This window comes from Excalfactoria chinensis, chromosome 1, assembly GCF_039878825.1.
Source record: "Excalfactoria chinensis isolate bCotChi1 chromosome 1, bCotChi1.hap2, whole genome shotgun sequence".
Taxonomy (NCBI): domain Eukaryota; kingdom Metazoa; phylum Chordata; class Aves; order Galliformes; family Phasianidae; genus Excalfactoria; species Excalfactoria chinensis.
In genome coordinates this window covers 162,123,097-162,141,546 of record NC_092825.1, presented here as the reverse complement: position 1 = coordinate 162,141,546, position 18,450 = coordinate 162,123,097, and the positions used below count along the sequence as shown (strand labels likewise).

Sequence of the window (18,450 nt, the reverse complement as noted above, 5' to 3'; positions counted from 1 at the left end):
CACGCGTGGCTCGGGGCCGCCCCTCCCGCGGGCTCCCGCTGCATTTCCTCCGCGTATTAATGATGGTAAATCCTCTATTACGGCGGCGGGCGCGTTTTCCAGCGGCCTTTCTCTCGGTGTCTTTGTATGAGCGTGGGCAGATTTAGCAGTTAAGCCAATTGCTCTGAAATCCCTGGAGGTAACCGCAGTCCCAGGCTAAGGCGCAGCAGCAGAGGGATTCACCCCTGTAGAGGCTATCAGAGAAACTCTTTATTTCAAGAGCGTTGGTTTCCACGGAAGGAATTTGTAGTAAACGTGCTCGCTGCTGAAAGGCGAGCTAATGTTTAAAAACAGAGAGGGGAAGGTGGGGGGAGGGAGGAAATAGGCATGTACCCAAGCCTCGGTGCCTGGGAAAGCTCTGCTGTTTTCCTGCCGTCGCCGAGTGCCACCAACCCCCAGCTCCGGCCGGCCGCACAGCGGGGCTGCCCCGGGCCGCGGCAGCGGAGGGGAACGCTAGAAGGGCCATTCGGGCGCTCCCCTCTCCCGTATCTCTTTCTAGTTCTAGCGTTGTCTCTTTGTTTTTTCCTTTTTTTATTAACGAGCTGGAAAACGTTAGAAGCCTCTCTGGAGAGGGAATAGGAGAGATACTTTTACAGGAAGACGTTTGGTTTTTGTTTGTCAGAAATGTCATAAATAATTTCAGAGAAAAATAGTATCGAACCCAGCTGAACATAAGCGTGGTTGTAGTAAGGTGACTTCTCTTGGACGAGTGATTTCTGAAACTGGGGGTTTTCATCGCAGCACTGGCAGAAGCGATTCTCTCCCAGCCACTCGGAATAACGGGTTCTTTACAGCGCTCTCTCTCTAACAAGCCGCCGGTGGGTGTTACACCAGCCATCGGCCCTTTCGGCACTTGTTGACTGTGGGGGCACTAAGCACGGTCCTCGCTGTTACTTTGCGTTTGGTGGCGGTGAGGAACGCAGCTGAGGACGGAGCGGCAGTGCGGGAGCGCCGCGGTGCAGCACGCACACGGTGTCCCTCGCGGCAGGGCTCGGGCTCTGTGAGCAACCGGCGGGCTGATCGCATTCAGAACGGATTTGCAGGGCAGAAGCAATGTTGTTGTTCGCTTTATTGGCGCCGGCTCGACCCTTTCACCTATATTTTTTACTTTCTCTTGCTTACTGTTTGCACCGAGCGCTCGTTTCATCGGTCCGGTGCTGGCTGCTCGGCACGGGGCTGTTTCCCGAGCGCCTATAGGGAAACCCCGTGAAAACGGGTTTGTTTTCTGACGGCCGGAACGGCGCTACCGACTGAATAACTGCATCAATGCCTGACAGCCGCTGGTGGCCATCGAGAGCTAAATTCGCCGCCGACATTTCCTTGCCCTGCAAAGCTATCCAAAATCAGGCGGCTCCCTCAAGTTTTCTGCTTTACAGGATTTAAGTATCTGTCGACAGAAAAGTGGGAATTCACAAAACGTGGCCACCCTCTGATTATTTCTTTTTTTCAGCTAGAAAACTTGATCCAGTATTGAAACGCTCACCCAGAGGCGTTTTACTTCATTTATTAGCTCGTAATTAAATAAATCAGCAACAGAAATTAAAATCTAAATCACAAAAGGTAATTATCCAGTGTATTTCAAGTGCATTTTCAAATATATAATTCCAATATTCAAGCATTATTATATAAGCAGAATCCAAATTTCTTTCGAATATATTTAAATAACATTTCAAGTATATTTATGGAATGTTAGAAATAGAACAAGCAATATATATGAAACGAAAAAATGTAAACTCGTTAAGTTCAGACACTTCAAAAGACAATTAACAAAAGTACCGTGATAAAATCTACCTTTTCAAATGGTATCTCCTCGTTAGCAGAAAATGTCCTTGAAGTATCCAAAATGGCAATTTAACTTCTGTTCACCAAATCACACAACACCAACATCCACAATTTCAAAGACAATGTGAGCTCACAATATCTGATACAAATCAAAAGGTACATCGGGGTCGGTCAGGTGGCGTCTCCAAACAGCGTTTACTCACGGGCGGGGGGGGGGGGAATAAAGGGGGGGGGGGGTGTACAGAAAAAGACCGCGTTTGTTATAATCCGTGGGTACCGTTCCTGGGCGGAGTGCTCACAGCCGCGGTAAATCACGGCCAATTTCGCTTTCCGGGTAACACATTGATTGTTTTATTTTATTGTTTTATTATTATTATTTTCGCGAGAAACTGCAACACCGTGACGAGGAGGGGTGATAGTGATGCTTGCGGCTTTCATTCGCTTTTTCTCGGTGAAGAGCCTACGCTATATTCCTTTTTTTTTTTTTTTTTTCCTTGTTTTTTTTCTTGTTTTGTTTTTTTTTTTTTTCTTGGTTTTTCTTTCTTTCTTTTTTTCTTTCTTTCTTTTTTTTTAAGAGAACACTGTTTGCATTGTCAAGTGGAAATCTCTGACTTCTCCAAGGGGAAGCTTAAACTTCGTCGGGAAAGAAGCCGGTTCCGGGCCCTTTTAGGGCTCCCGTCTAAAGTTTCTCCAAACTTTTCGGGTTGGTCAGTATCTCCCTGGCCAGCCGCCACGTCTGTTTGGCCGCGTTTTCCAGGGCCGAGTGAGGTTTGCCCTGAAAGAGGTCTAAGTTGGGCAAGAAGTAGTGCGGGCACCTCCTGCACTGCAGGCAGGAGATGAGCTGCAGCAAAATCCCGTTGAGCCGATCGCCCAAGCACGACTCGTCCCAGTCCGACTCCCGCGGGTGCTTTTCGCATTCGTACGAAACGAGAGTCTTCATGTGGTAGTTGTTGAGCGGCTGGCCCGGCAGCTCCAGGTGCCGGTCCCGCAGCGTTTTGAGGATGGAGAGGCATTTCTTCCTGCAGCCGCCCATCTGCAGTCTGTTCTCGGCTTCGGCGAACTGCAGCACCCAGGCGTCGCTCTCGGCCGAGCTCTGCTTGCCCGCCAGCGAGTGGCACTCCTTGGAGAGCAGGTTGAAGCCCTCCGCCTTCACCTCGGCCACGCGGTTGGGGCCGGGCCAGGGGATGTGGGGCAGCGGCCAGTGGGCAGCGCTCCGCGGCCAGATCCCCGTGCACTTGAAGGCGGGCGTGATCTGTACCACGTACCTGTCCCTGATCCTCAGCTTCACCTCGCTGGTGTCCGCCACCATCTTTACCACGTCCCTGTAACTGCACTTATCCACGGCTTGGGCCACCAGCGTCTGGAAGCGGGAGCGGATCTTGCGGGCCGAGAGGTAGCCCGAGGCCGTGATGAACTCCACCCAGAGCGACATGCTCCGCTTGCGGCCGTCGCTCAGCTTCAGCACGGCGCAGCCCGGCAGGGAGCCGTCGTCCACGAAGTTGAAGACCCCCATCTGGTTGAGGTAGAGCACCACCTCGAACTCGGTGGGGGAGATGACTTCCAGGCCCTCGTAGCGGTTGTCCATCTCGTTGAGGGAGCTGATGAAGCGCGGCTCCTGCACCTCCACCTCCTTCAGCACGTCCGACACCACCTTGCACACCTCGCGGATCGTCTTGGCGATGGCGGCTTTCCTGGCTTGGCACTTCTCGTTGTAGTACTTGTTCAGGTGGTACACCAGCTTGGCCTGGGCCGCGATCATGTTGGGGCAGAGATCCGGATTGTACACCGGAGTCTCGCAGTAGGCTGTGGGATCCAATGCGGCTGCTAAAGCGGGAGCCAACTTCGGGGAGAATCGGGCTGCCGCCTCCGGAGTGGAACGCGCGGCTCCCGCGGGCGGCGGCTGCTCCTCGGATGCTCTCTTCCTGCTTTTTGGGATCGGCCGCGGCGGAGTGTGCGGGGCGGGGGGGCGGGCGGGGGGCCGGGGCTGGGGGGGGGGGGGGGAGGGGGGCGATGCTTTTCCTCCCCCTTCTTTTAAAGGGTCCGGGAGCGAGAGGAGAGCATCGAGAGCTGCACCTTCCCCGGCAGCGAGAAAAACAAAAGTTGCACTGAGACACAGCGAGCCTTCCAGTAGTCGAAATAAGAGAACCTCTTCGTATTTATTTACGTTTTCCCGTAGTAATCACCGTGTGTGTGCGGGGCGGTTAATCAGACGGTGGAAAAAGTGCCGCGTGTGTGTGTGGATATGTCAGAGGCGCTGCCTCTTGGTTTGTATAAGAGCCCAGATGCACTCGTGTGGAAATTATAAAGGCAGGGCCAGGCGGGCGGGCGGCCAATCGCCACTGGGCTCGTCACTGCAGCCTCTCGCAGCTCCAAGCCGGCTAATTAATCCCTCTCCAGGAGATAGATCTGTGTACACACACACACACGCACGCACATACACACGGCAAGGCGGTGACGGGCAGAAAGCCCCCTCTCCTCCTCGCGGTGGGAAATAGATGGAAGCCGCTCTCCTTTGCGTGCAGCTCCGGCGGTGTTGGCACTTCGGAAGGACTCGCACGCAGGTGCGGGGCACCCAGCCCGCGCACCGGCCCCGGCCTCATCCCCAGCCCCGTCCGCCGCCCTCCTCCCGGCCCTGCCCGCGCCCGTGGGAGAGTTCTCCCGTCGGAGGGGCCGCCCAACGGGGCAGCGCATCGGCGGAGATTCAGAGCCCTTCGGGATAAAACATTCCTCCAAGCTCCGCGATTCACGTGCTTTTAGCAGACCGAATCGGTGCAGAGGTTTAGAGCGTTTCGATTTTTTTGTGTTTGTGCCTTATGAGGGGAGAATCAATAGCTGAACGTCTCCGTCAGGTCTTGTTGACTTTCCCTCCAGGAACCAGCAGCGGATAGAAGGGAAAATCCCGTTCTCTGCTTCCCCGCTTCGTATCCGCACCCCGCGGAGTTCTCCGCTGTGTGCGGAGGTGCGCGCTCGGCTGCTGCATTGATTCGGAACGCGGCAGGGAAAGAGGGAGGGAGGGAGAAAGAGAGGGAAGCAGCGGCCGCGGAGCCGCAGCCTCTTGACAGCGCGGAGTCGGCGTGGGACGCACGCTCTGCACATCCCTCCTTCAGTTCCTTCAGATCGGGACCGCGATCTGCAAATCACCCGGAGAATCAAACTCTTCTGCTCTGCAGTATTTGCTGGAACAAACCCCTACATTCTATTTTTTGTAGAAAAAAAAAAAAAAAAAAGACACCAAAGCTTTTCCTCGCTTGTCTTTTAGGAATCCTTAAGCCGCTTCCCCATTATTAATTCTTAAAGCGGTGTCACGGCCCTATCTTTCGCTGAGGAGAGGTCACGACGTTAGGCACTTTTCACGACATTCATTCACCGTATCCATACGGCCAACTTTATTGCACAGAGCAAAGAATGCCTCACTCGTCGCTCGCCCCCGCCCCTTGCTCTGGCTGCGGGCGCTCCATGCCGCTTCCTCCAGGAAGCTGCTGGGAATCCTTTGCTGCCCATCGGTTCCACAAGGCTCAGTGCCCTGGCTGCGAGACTGCAGGTGACAGCTCGGCCTGCAGCCGCCTTTCCTCCGGCGGCTCGGAGCGGGAGGAGCCGCTTGCCGCCCGCGTCTGGGGGCGGTTTCCCGGAGGGCGGGCGGGCGGGGGCGGCCGCCGAGCGGGCACACGTGGCTCCCCTGGAGCGCTCCCGGCCCCTCTCCTTCCCGGCCGCAGCCGCCGCCACCCCCTTCCCCGGGCCCGACCCGCTCCCCGACGCCGGCCGAGCCGCGCGTCCCGCCCCGCCGCCCAGGAGCGCGGGGGGAAAGGGGAGCGGCAGAGCTGAGGTCGCCGAGCGGGTCCCGGGGCAGGGGGAGGCCCTCGGCGCTGCGACCCCGCCCCGGCGCCTCCCGGCGCGGAGCCTCCGTCCCTTCGTGTCCGGGGGCGGCGGCTGCGTGTCACCGGGAGCGCCCGCTCCAGCTGAAAACGAAAGTTGAGCCGCACGGACGAAGGTTTTGCGTGGCCCGTCTTATCCGAGTGGAACCGCCGCTTCCTGCGGGATGACGACACGCAGCCCCAGTTCTGAGACGCGATTCGCGTCCTCGGCCGCGCGATAGGGATGTGAAGCGTTCGGACGCGGGGAGCTTCGTGCGCGCCCCGTGTGTTCCGCGCAGGTTTCCTAAGGCAGAAGGCAGCAGTGCCTGTAGCTGTGGGCACTCGGAATTTTCACGGTGTAGCAAAATGAACGGCAATCAAAATGACGCCTTGTTTGCCAAATCAGAGCTTTCCGTACATGATACGAACATCAGATAATGCGTTTTATGTGTGTTTGTTATCTCTCGGCGGTACGGGTGCATTGTGCGTATCAGACGTAGCCTGGGTTGGGTTATGGTTAGCACTAAAGTTTGCGATTAGTTTCTCTGCATCACTTGGGTTCACACGTGAAAACCACGCATTCGGTAGTTTGAAAATACGGGCATTTGGGCGTCTCTGCCACCGCTCAACCACTGAGATGTGACTGAGGGGGTGACCCGAGAGCCGCAAATGGCAAAAAGTCGTCGGTGTGGTTTGGATTCTGAAAACGTTGATATATATCTGCCACTACGTAATACGAAATAGGAATATTTGAGGAACTTCTGACCACTCGGTGCCGTTCGTTTTCCTTCGCGTTTATCGTTGCGTCCTTAATAAATTATAAAAGGAAGGAACACCTTTTCATCACCGAGTTTTATTTTTATATGTATGGAGTTGTTCTGGGGATTAAAATCACCTCGTTAAAATGATGATTGATCATTTGTCATGTTAATGGCACCATCTGATATTGGTGACTTTTACCAAATGGCTGTTTTCTAGCTTCCCCCCCCCCCCCAATTAGAGCCCTATAGCTGCCTTTGGTGAACCCTACTTGTTATTTCACATCTTTCTAAGTGCAGTGCCTTGTCATGCGGTGTTCTCGTTAACCACAGAGCCAAACAGTGCTGAAAACGCCTGACTGCAGGTACTCGCCCATGCCTCCAAAATGTACACTGGAAAAAAAAAGAAAGAAGTTGCATTTCTGCATCTCACCATTAATTTCTTTCCGTGTGGTGAAAAATATGAGCTAAAAGGCACATGTAGATGCATATACACACACACGAAGCACTTGCACTGATAGCACTTTATATTTCTTATTATGTAGCGATAGTTCTTCCACATGCAACTGCTCATGAATTTTAAAGTTTTATTTTTTAATATCTGCCTATTGCGCTGGGGAGCTCGGAAAAAAATGAAGCAGAGTTGATTAAATTATTTATCCCTGCTGCTGAAGTGAGTTTGAAGGCTCATTGAATGGATCTGATTTCTTTGCTCCTCTTTCTCCCCTTCCCCCCTCAATTCATCCTGGTTATTTCATCCATATCATCCTGCCAGAAACAATAAATTCACTTCTTTTTTTTCTTTTTCTTTTTTCTTTTTTTTTTTTTTTTTTCCTTTTTTTTTTCCAAGTAGGAAAACTAAAGACAGATATTTGTGGAGACTTTGCTTTAAATGTCACATTATGTGAAATGTGCAGCATCTTTTCGTGAGTGTGTAAAGGAAGTTGGTGATGGTACTTCTGATTTTCTCTTATTTGCCTTTTACTTTTCCACTACACTTTCAAGTTTAGGAATGACAAAGTGCTAAGATGGAAAGTAAGTTACAGAGGGTTTGCAAAAGTTTGATTACGATGACGTTATACATTTCCACACTTAGATTTTGGTGTATGCATTTATGTAGAATTATGGATTCAGATAGTTTTCTTCCATTATCTATGGTATTCTGCAGCTATTTTTTACTTTTGGGGTTGAAAAAAAAGTATTATAGCTCATTTTTGCAGTAAATTCACATTCATTAGTGCTAAACTTAGCATGTGTACATTTTCAGTTTTCATTAAAAATGAAAAGACGAAAAGTGTTTGTGTCAGGGTTGGACTTTGTCGCCATAGCTCACGCGGATGAACAGTTAATGCTTTAAATTCTTCTAATCTGCAATCTGTTAAGGGAAAAAAAACAGCGATTGATTTGTTGTCTTTAAAATGTTACATCTCAAAAGTAAACATAGAGCTCGCCCAACTGCAAATTGTGATTTTAGCTAGAACGGCAGAAACATCCAAGCAGGAAAAAATGCATTGAATTATTCATTTGGTCCGCTTCTACATCAGCTTCTCCAAAGCCAGACATTCCTTCAAGTACAGCATTTCATTTAGGGAGTCCAACACTGCTTTTTTTTTTTTTTTTTTTTTTTTTTTTTTTTTTTAAAGAAAAAAAATATCTCCTGCTTTGAGAATGTTCTTTTCTGCTGAACTGAGAAGAGTATGGAATCAGTGGGGATTAGCGCCTTTTAATCTACTACATCTGTAGTGGGTCAACCAACACTGCAGAGCTCTCATTACTGTTTCGTGCTGTATATGATTAAATGACTGAAAATATTCAATGTTGACCTTGAAAATAAAGCCGTATGTGTTGGATGAACAGCTTCCTGAGACTTCATCTCTAAGCTAACCTTTCCCCTTGGTAACTTCTACCCCTGGAATACGTTATCTGAGGGAGGACCAGAGCGTTAGAAAATGCCAAGACTGAAGTGTGGTACTATGTGAAATACACCATCATGTGAATTACAACATCACTCAGCTTCTTCATGCTAAGTTTTAAGAGTAAGCCAACCTCTTGTTAGTCCAGCCAAAGTGGGAGGGCGGTATGTCTTCAACAGATACACTTTTGGGACTGACGTTTTTCTGTAAGCTCGTTTCATATCGATCAGCAAACTCAACTACATGCTCTTGCAGATAGTTATTAGAACTGCTGAAATCTGCAGAAAACACGCTGCTTCACATCTTTGAGTGCTGGCCTATGTACCAGTGTTATTAACCACTCTCTTTTCATATACATTTTTTCACGTTGTGTGTTTAACGCTGATTTTTATGCTGCACGTAATACATGTTAAGCCTCTGTCCTCTCCCTTTACAATAGCATGGGTATGGTAAATCACCTATATAACTCATTTTATTTCAACTTAGCTATAAAAAGACATGCCTCGCATATTTTAATGCCAACTTCTATTTTTTTTAATGCAGCTTTTAGATATTTTCTTTCAAAATAAGGGTGAAGGGAGGAGTTGAGTGAGTTGGTCATGAGTGATTAATATATTTCATTGAACCTTATGAAGTCCCTGATCCTGCCAATACACATATGGTTAGCTAAACAGTCGGCTGGTGCTGGTGAGGTCAGTGTCTTCTTTAGTCCAACAGTTGGTTAAGCCCATGGGCAGTTATTGGCAGGATTGGGGCCTAAGAAGGATAGCAATTGGAGGTTAATTTATGACTAGCATGGATACAGTGTGCCTTTATACCATTTAAAGTATCAAATGCATTGGTCATTATAATAAAGAAAGCATATTTTTGGCCTGAGCATCTACTCTCAAACAGGACCTCCCACTTATTTTCATTGTTTTAGGGATGATACTGTTAACTTAGCTTTTGCTCTTGCAAAAGTACTTTCCTTGATCTACTCTATTGTTTATATGAGAAGGATAATGCTATTCATAGAAACAGGTGAAAGATTTTTCTTCCAAAATCTGAAGACTGACTTTTCATACACATTCACAAGTTCAGGACTCTTTCGAGAACTCCCAAAAGGTGCAGGATCTTTTAACAGTTTTAAACATAAGCAACATACTTGCTAAAAACACTTATTCATTGTTCCAAAAATATACTGGTTGTAACTATAATATAAACATGTCAACCAACTTATTAGTTAAAGAAGAAGAGGAGAAATTTGTTGAAGAAAAGCTTGATACTGAAGTCTTCTGGCCCTTAAAATACTTTGGTGTTTCCAGCACCACTCAGAATTCTTTCTTGACCGGTGGGGTGTAATAATTGGAGAGCATAATTATTATTATTACTATTTTTTGTCTGGAGGAGAATGAATTCTGTTATTGAGACCACCAAATCACTCTGGTTTTCCACCTATTTGGGTATGAAAATTTAATGTAGGTCACCTACTGCCCTTCCTACTTTTCTCTACTGTTTTTTCAGCATAGCTCTAGGACAAAGTATACAGAATGGGATCCTTCGTGGCATAGTGACAATGTCACTGAAGTGGGAATGACTGGAGAAGTGACAGTCTTGTAAATTCGCATCTCCAATACAGTTGTTGAAAGAGAAATATGAGCTGCTTATGGAAATATCTATGTTTGTCTCACTGCAGTATTGCCATCAATTTTCTTGAGAGTAGAAACAGATTTTGCTATTTGTGCATGTTATAGTTTATAATACATTAGAACCATTGGAAAGAAGACAAAAAATATGGTGTATCTGGTAGGGCAGTGACAATATTATGTCCTAAGTCTCCGTAGTTTTAGGTAAGCTAAAGAAGATATCTTTATTATTTCACATTTTATAATCTTTATTTACAGTTTCAGGTGATTTGGAATAATTATTTTGTAAAACTGAAGAAGAATTCCGGGATGTTTTTTGTTTCTATTATCGTTTATTTTAAAGGTGTACATTTACTTCTGTTGTGTGACATTTACTTGTCAAAAGTGAACTGTGAATATATTCCCTATAATTTTTTGCGTGGTCGTTACTGTGGTAATTCTAAATTTACACAGTGTGTCTGGCCTACTAAGAGAGAAATTACCCCAAACAAAAGGATTCTGTTTTATGATTTACCATTTCCATTTCTTGTTTTCTTCTACAAATTACTTTTGGCTACAAAGTAGCTAAGTTTGGCTTCAGTTTTGAAAATGACCTTATAAAATGAATTGTTAACAAATACTCTGGTACTCTGACATGCACAAGAGTGTATTGCATATGCTAGATTGTGCCGTACCGCTTGCAGTTCTCGTCTACACTTCAACAGATTGCTTCTTTAAGGAGGTAAAAAATGACAGCAAGGATGTTGGACAACAGTTTTCTCATTATATTCTGTGAGTGCATTCATTATGTGTTATTAGTCCTTAATTGCAAAGATGAAATAATATAGCCATTTATCTTGGCAATTCCATTATTTATAATATGTCCCTTACAAAATCATGTATGGATCTGCTTGAATCTTTTTTTTTCTGTACGTCCTATTTAGGTTTTTGTTTTGACATAGGAGACGAGAAAGAAACTTTTCACTTTAGATTTGTTACTAACTTAATCCACTGTTGGTAGTCAAAGTGCGTATCTCGATGGAGTGAAAGAAGTTCTCTCTCCCCCATCCCCCGAAATTCAGTTCTTCATTTGTTTTGTTCACCACACTGCATTAACACAGTTTTCCCCTGTGTGCATCTGCCAGTGTACAATTTAGCCACGGGCATCTGTAGACCTTGTGGTGATCAGTATTGCAGGCAAAAGCCATATGTGTTTAAATAAAAAAAAAATCTCTTTATTTCATTTGCTGTTTTAACTGGATGGATAACTTTTGTGCCTCAAGACAGAGGAAGAGAAAATAGAGAAATAATTAATTGCCTCTATTCTTGAGGCAGTTTCATTTTCCCTCTCCAATATGGAATGCTTGTCAGCTTTCCTGATAAATGACTGCATGTATTTGCATAGATTTTACATTAACACAAAAATTAGTTTTATTTGTGAAAACTAGTTTACATAATAATGCAAAATCGAACATTATGGATTGTGTTTCCCAATTTGAGAGTCTGTGCAGAAGTGAGATTTTTTTTTTTCCTTGTATAAATTCTGTGGGTTTATTTTCAGTGTCGGAGCATATTAGTTTTTAACTTTGCATTTTGGTTCTATAAGAATAACCAAATCAGGGTCTTTTCACATTTATAAACCATTTCTTCTCTCTTTTGTAGACTGAATAATTGATGCTGGTGTGAAACCAACTTCTTTCATAGGTTTTTACACGTCCCGTTCATTACATACAAACTTAAATATTAATACATCTGCACAATTTCATGGAACTGTTTAGGAAAAATAAAAGCAGCAGATTGTCAAACACGTGATGAGAATATACTTTAAGTTTCAAATGCTGCTATTAAAATAGTGGTCCATCAGTATTCTTTCAAAGCATTAATGTACTGCATTAACTTGTTTTCCAGTGTAGGACTATTTATTACCCTGTACCTAATAACCTGCCTATTTTAACTAATTAGTCGTCCCTGGCTTGAACTGACAGTGCCATACCTGTAGTTAAAAACTGTTTTGTGCATAATTGGTTGTGCCCATAAATAAATTTTATGAATCCATCAGTTCAAAATGTATTTGAAGAAAAATGAAGTGCCCTAATTTTGAGACAACTGCTGTTGTTTTCAAGTTACAGGAATTGGATATTTGTTCATGTTATAAACCCAATGACTAAATTGCTAATCGTACATCAGCTTGTTCTCCATGCTGAAGCAAGTATAGATGCATTTACTGCTGCTATTTCACTCTGTATAACAAAAAGAAAACATTGCTTCTTATGAAGCGTGCTACACTTAATGGCAACTTAAGGTAAAAGAGCGCCTTTGCCATTTCTTGAATCTGGGACACCCTAGGTGCCAGCTGTCACTGCTCAGCTAATGATGACAAATGCCCCTCTCTATGCAGATTGCAGAGCTTGCAGGCTGCTATGAAAGGCAGCCAGATTACCTTTCTTCAGATAGTAACTTAACCTTTTAAACTTGAGTGTCAAAATGAAATTATTAACTGGGACAGTTTCAATATCTGTTTCTTTAAAAATGGAAAAAAGAAAAGAAAAAGTAAAAAAGAAAAGAAGGCAGTAACTTCAAATAATACCCTAGCAGCTCGTTTTCACCAATTGTTTGTGCTTCTCTGATGGTTTAAAATTAGGAAGTTGCTGCCATTGTGCCTGTGAGCACAGAGAATTTGCTTGTGTTCAGTGTATAAATACTGCACACTGACCTCCTGGTTGCAGTGCACAGAAATGGGGCCAAGTGGACCAGGTTCTGTCCTTGCTTGCATCCATGTGGCATTGCTGTCGTGCGGATGTCACAGACTGCAGGTTAACTGCTGCTATTTATAAGACACCTTAACTGAACTTACATACTGGGGATATATTCCATTCTCGACATGACATTTCATATTAGCATCCTAAAGTCATGAACCTCAGCTAGAGTCTAGTGTACAAAAATAACTGAGTATTTACCTTTTAGATCTGAGCAGTTCCACAGAGCTCAGAGTCACTCGGGATCACACAGTCAATTGTGACTAATTTCAATCCATTCTTCAGCCAGACATTTGGACTTATGTGCTCGACTGTCTTGGAGTTAGCTAACCAGTATGAGACTATCACACAGTTTCTTCACTGCATGTTGAAAAAGTGATACAGCATAAACCATCATCCAGAGGTGCAGGGTGTTCTTTGAGGGTGTGCCTGTATTTATATGGGTATGTTTGTATGTGTTTATACACTGAGTAGGCGATTAAATTGATGTGTGAGCATTCATATCAATATGGGTACATAGGTAATCTCCAAACAGTACATATTCTCATATTAACATACTGGCACACATGAGCATGTTTTACTTGAGCATTACACTTACCATTAAATCAGTCTGTATTGTGAAGTGTATATGAATATCAGCTTCCCTCTGAGTGAAATGTAGGTTAATTTCAGTAAACAAGTACTTACCTTTGATATTCTCACTATTGAATCTCTGTAGAAGTGAACAATAACGAAATTACAGAAGCAGGGTGGAAAGATGTTTAATGAGAAGACCAAGAACAGTCAGTTCTGAAATAATAAGAATAGGAAGGAAGGAGAAAGTGCATTTGGTGTGATATTAAAATGTCATAGACAGAAAATAGTTATTATGATTGGCAGAAAATGCAGGAAGCAGAAAAAAAAAAATGAGTATGTAGTGAAGTTAAGATGAGATTCATTTCACAATAACTGTAATGTGGTTGGTTCTGTAATAATCATTAATGAGAAGGGAATCTAATCTGCAAATCTAATGTTAATTAATATATATATATTTTTTTCTTCAGAAGAAAGAGTAGATCAGATCACTGATATGAGTTCTCAAAGACCTTCAGTCAGTGTTGGCTTCATTTTGTACTACAGTGTATGAAGTGGAGATGCTGTTTAATATACATTAGAAATATTTCCCTTTAGAGTTTAGAGATGTTTGGTTTTTTTCCTGTGCGTAAGGATGCTAGATTTAACATTCCTGTTTTGTTTTTATTTGTTTTTCTTTCAGACATTATGTTCAAAGTATTTAAAACCATACACGTTTCTTTATTTCAAGCAAGTGTAGCACAATCTGGGAAATAAAAAGGACAAAGGTCTAGTGTTTCATATTCAGCTCTCCTAGCTTGTTGGTTGAATAGGCATCAAATGAAGTCCAATGCCTATACAAAAGAAATGTTCCTTGTTTGGATTTGCCCCATCTGTGTCATCTGGTGGCTTATGCAATAGGAGGTGTTATCACATGAATCCAAATGCACAAGCCAGTTGTTTTATGGACTCTCTCTGTGCTTGGAGGAGTTTATAAGTTGCCCACTCTATTGTGTTTCACTCCCAGATGACACGTGTGCATTCTGCTGAGCATATTTTGGGGGTAATTATAACTAATGAAGCCTGGTACACAGCTTGTTCACAGAGTGATTTATTCTGCTGCTGTCTGATTCCTGAGACTTCTGTAAAATGGTTATATTGTGCATTCCACTTTGGACATGTATGGGAGCATGTGGTATTGAGTCAGTCTGAGAAAAATGAAATAATTTGTTACTCAGTGTACCACAGACTAATTGCAAAGATATTAGCTGGGTACATCTGTTTAAAAACATAGGAAGGAATTGAAATTATAAATGAGATCTGTAACTTTAGGCCTATCAACTTTCGTATGGCCCTTACTTAGTCATTAACTCTTCCCAGACTTGCAGCAAGCCACTTAGATGCACAGCTCAAAGTTCCTCTGAACCCCAACAATTAAGGTTAGGTCCCATTTATACATTTCAGCAAAGCAGATTTTATTCTGCAAGTTATGATAACTTGTGATATTTTGTGGAAATATAGATTTAAAAGTTGGGAAGAAAATACTCTGTAATTTTGCAGGTAGAAAACAATGAAAAAAAAAATAGGGGGCGGTTAAAAGTTATAGCACTGAATGAGAGGAGTGAGATCAATTTTGGCACACATTTCATAAAAGGCATTATGTAAGGATGGAAAACAACTGCTTAGAAAATGCAGTTCGTGTCATTAGCTGCATGAGTAGAAAAACTAGTTTTACTGAGAATGAATTATTATTTTCATCTGGTTTTGTGAAAATCACCTGGGATTTGTGCAGATTCATGCACACAGTCACAGCATGATGGGTGAGAAGATATCCCTAGTTCACAAAACTGAATCATGCAAGCTGACATTTCTTCGTGAGTTTGTTGAGCAAGAGGATGTGGTCACCAGCAGACCTGAAGTTCACCTCTGGCCTAACCTATCCCCATAGTGAAGCTTGCATTATCAACACAATTTCTCAAAATCAGCATTTTCTCTGGGAAAGGAAAGAAAACAAAATGCAATTGCTACTCAGTTTTTGTCTCATGAAGATAAAAGTGGAAAGAAGATCTGCCAGTAACTTCATCCTTACTCCTGAACTTGCATGGAGCATGTTGTCCTAGTCAGAGTCTGTATGGCAGTGCTATAAAGCCAAGATGATAACCATCAGAAGGTAGGATTACTGGAGGAAAAGCTCTTTGTATAAAACATGTATAGAAAAACCTAAAATTTGAAGACTGGCTGGTTTGCTGTGAACAATTGTATTATAATGTGCTAGTTATGCTTATGTTGTTTTCTGTAAACAAAATTTGTTTTCAAACTGTGGCAAAATGAATGTTTAGCTTTATGCTTTGTTCTTGATTCCCTCTCTGCATAAAAGTATGCTCTAAATACAATTTGTGCATGATGATTTATGGCAGTATGAAATCTGACCTGGTTTGGGGTTTGCTGGCAGTACAGTTGGGATAGGTTTTAACTCTTGAGAGCTTTTAACATGTACATTACCCACTTACATACCTTCCATGCCATGTGCATGGAATGAAGTAGGCTGTGTCTGCTAAACTAGCAACATGTTCATTGAAATCCTTAGATAGGATTAACTTTATAGGTGAAAATCAGAATTTTGCACAATTTTTAATGTTTTACTGTTTGTTTCACTCATTTGTTTGTTTGTTAAAGGAGCATGACCAACTACAATGACTGATAAGCTAGAAGATGTCTAGAAATGAGTGGTTGTTTTCTCTTGAAGAAAGGTTGTTTGAAGAATGGTTAGGGAGAATTATGTTTTTGTGCTGTAAAAATATCGAAGTTGTCAGATGTAGTTTTGTTTTCTCAGTAGTCTGCTCATGCTTAGTCAGAGTATATCTGTTATACATAACTTTAAAACATTTCATAATGTATTTAAGATTAATGTTCCAAATCAAGAACTATCTAAAATGATGGTGCTAATTACATCATTGAAGCTTACGTGTCATTCTTTTGCACTGACCAAACTTTAGTTTCATGATCTCATTTCTCATTTTAGTCAGCTGCCTCAAGAGTACTGTGCTTGTTTGCATCTGAGCAGAGTGTGGTCTTCTGAAAGCTGGGAATTGCAGCTATAATTTCATCCTCTCTGCTACTTTTCTTACTTCTGTAGCTGCATTCATTTTACTCGTTTCTACTCCTTTGCTATTTTACAGGACTTTTGTATGAATTTAATTCATGTTGAACCTAGAAACTTATTTATTCTGTGACTTGTTAGGGCCAGTGCATCTGATTTCCTTATCAGTTATGAAAAGATGAAAATCATTTTTCATTACAGTAGCTACAGAATAGCAGTAAAGTAGTAGTAAAATAATACTCATTGACTAAAATGATAATCATTTAGTGGAAATTCTAATAAAAAATGTGAGTTGCTTGCCTTATTGTGCAAGAAATTCTTTGTCGAGCTCACTCATGTTAGTGTTAGCCTTGCCTTTTTCTAGTAAGTCTTTCTCTTCCATTTTTCCTTGTGGTCTACCAGGTTTGTGGGGCCAGGCTGCCCAGTTGGACTGTCTGTTCATTAGCAGTTTTAAAAAGAGGTTGACTGAAGACTTTTTTCCATATTCCATATGTGCAGATCAGTCATGGACTGGGCAGGTTGGACTGCTAAAGAAATAACTGCTGGCACATCTGAGTTTAGTGAACGTGTAAGGAATTTGAACTCCATCCTTCCACTGACCCTGTAGTACTGCATGTGATGATCAGTTTTGTGGGCAAAAGGATGGTGATTCATTTAAAAATCCAAGTTTTGCATCAATTTCAGTTTATACAGCTTATATACAGAAATCATTCACACACAATAAAGAAGACAATAAAGGATGACACTGTCTTTGGATTAGGAAAAAAAAAAATCAAGAATGGGATGGAGATCAGATAAAAAAATCAAAGAGAATAAATATGAAATTGAAACTATTAGAATTTCTCAGGAAGAATTAATTTGAAAAGTGTCTTGCAAAGTTTATTTCATTGTAGGGGAGGGACTTAAAAAATGTAAAAAGAGTCAAAGTGGGTAATCAGAGGACAATAAAGAAGCAGATTAAAGAAGCTTGGCTAAAGAAGTTTGAATTACAGTGGAAGCATGTAGTGTTTTCTTCATAGAAATACCACACTAAACAGGAATTCCCACTTTAAGGACTCTCTACCGGTGCATCTAACCACAGTGGTCCCACATCATGACTCTGATGTTGTGAATCATGCTGGCAAGTGTTAACATTTTCCAGGCTTACTCTTGACTGCTTGAACTGAGCCAGCATGAATGTAACTGATGTTTTTGTGGGCACAAGTCATTGTTTTGTGAGAGCAAATAAGGTAGCTTTCCATGAGACGTTTTCGGGAGCCCCAGGGAGTGAAAAAACAGCCTTTTCAGCATCCTTCACTGACCTAGAGGTTAACCTGTCCAGAAGCTTATGCAACCTATACAGTAAGGGAAAGCTTCATTAGGATAGGAAGCAGGATAAGCTCAAGAAGAATAAGGCAAGAGAGATAATACAAAAGTTGAGAAGGTACATATATTCTTTAAAAAGGCAGATAATTATATTGACACCTTGGCCAATTTTTCATTAAGTTCTAAATGAGAGAATGAAATCTTTCTGGATGCACAAGCTGCTGAATTTGCTTGTACTGAATAGTATTCTATGTTATTAAATTAATGTTTTTAAACACAGGAATTATGGGCCTTCATTCATGAGCCTACATGATTTCTTACTGATCTTTTAAAATACTTATAGATTGACGTGCACTTCCACGTCCAAGAAACATTTAGATGTTGTACTAAGGGATATGAATTTGTGGGGAAATATTGGTGGTAGGTAGATGGGTAGAGTGGGTGATCTTGGAGGTCTTTTCTATGGAATCCTTGGTGATTCCATGATTCTATATTGCCTTGTAGAAATAAAAGTTATGATATTTTGGTCTCACTTTACTGCTTAATTTTGTCAAAAGCAAGAAATGTTGAAAAGAAAAAAAAAAAAAAAAAAAAGGAGGCAGTGGAAAAGGTAAATAGATATTAATAATGATTAATACTATATCACATAGGAAAATTGTCATGATTTCTTTTTTCAGGACAGTGTAACAGGCTTTCTGTTTAGGGTTAGAACTGGGAGAAGCAAGAGTTGAAAGGCGAAGGTTAAAGGTGTGAGATTAGATATCTGTTAGATGTGATTTTATTCAGGTTG

At 42.8% G+C, this 18,450-nt stretch overlaps 2 protein-coding genes across 8 annotated transcripts in view; one reads left to right on the top strand and one right to left on the bottom strand.

Moving 5' to 3' along the window:
• Nucleotides 1-18,450, top strand: part of NBEA (neurobeachin) — a 449,426-nt gene that overhangs the window by 299,368 nt on the left and 131,608 nt on the right. The window lies entirely within an intron of this gene.
• MAB21L1 (mab-21 like 1) lies at nt 1,528-3,758 on the bottom strand. Its single transcript, XM_072348892.1, has one exon. The coding sequence runs from the start codon at nt 3,578-3,580 to the stop codon at nt 2,501-2,503; it is 1,080 nt and encodes a 359-aa protein (XP_072204993.1). The 5' UTR covers nt 3,581-3,758; the 3' UTR covers nt 1,528-2,500.

Coding starts and splice junctions, on each gene's coding strand:
- MAB21L1 (XM_072348892.1), bottom strand. CDS start 3,580: ATGATCGCGGCCCAGGCCAAGCTGGTGTACCACCTGAACAAGTACTAC.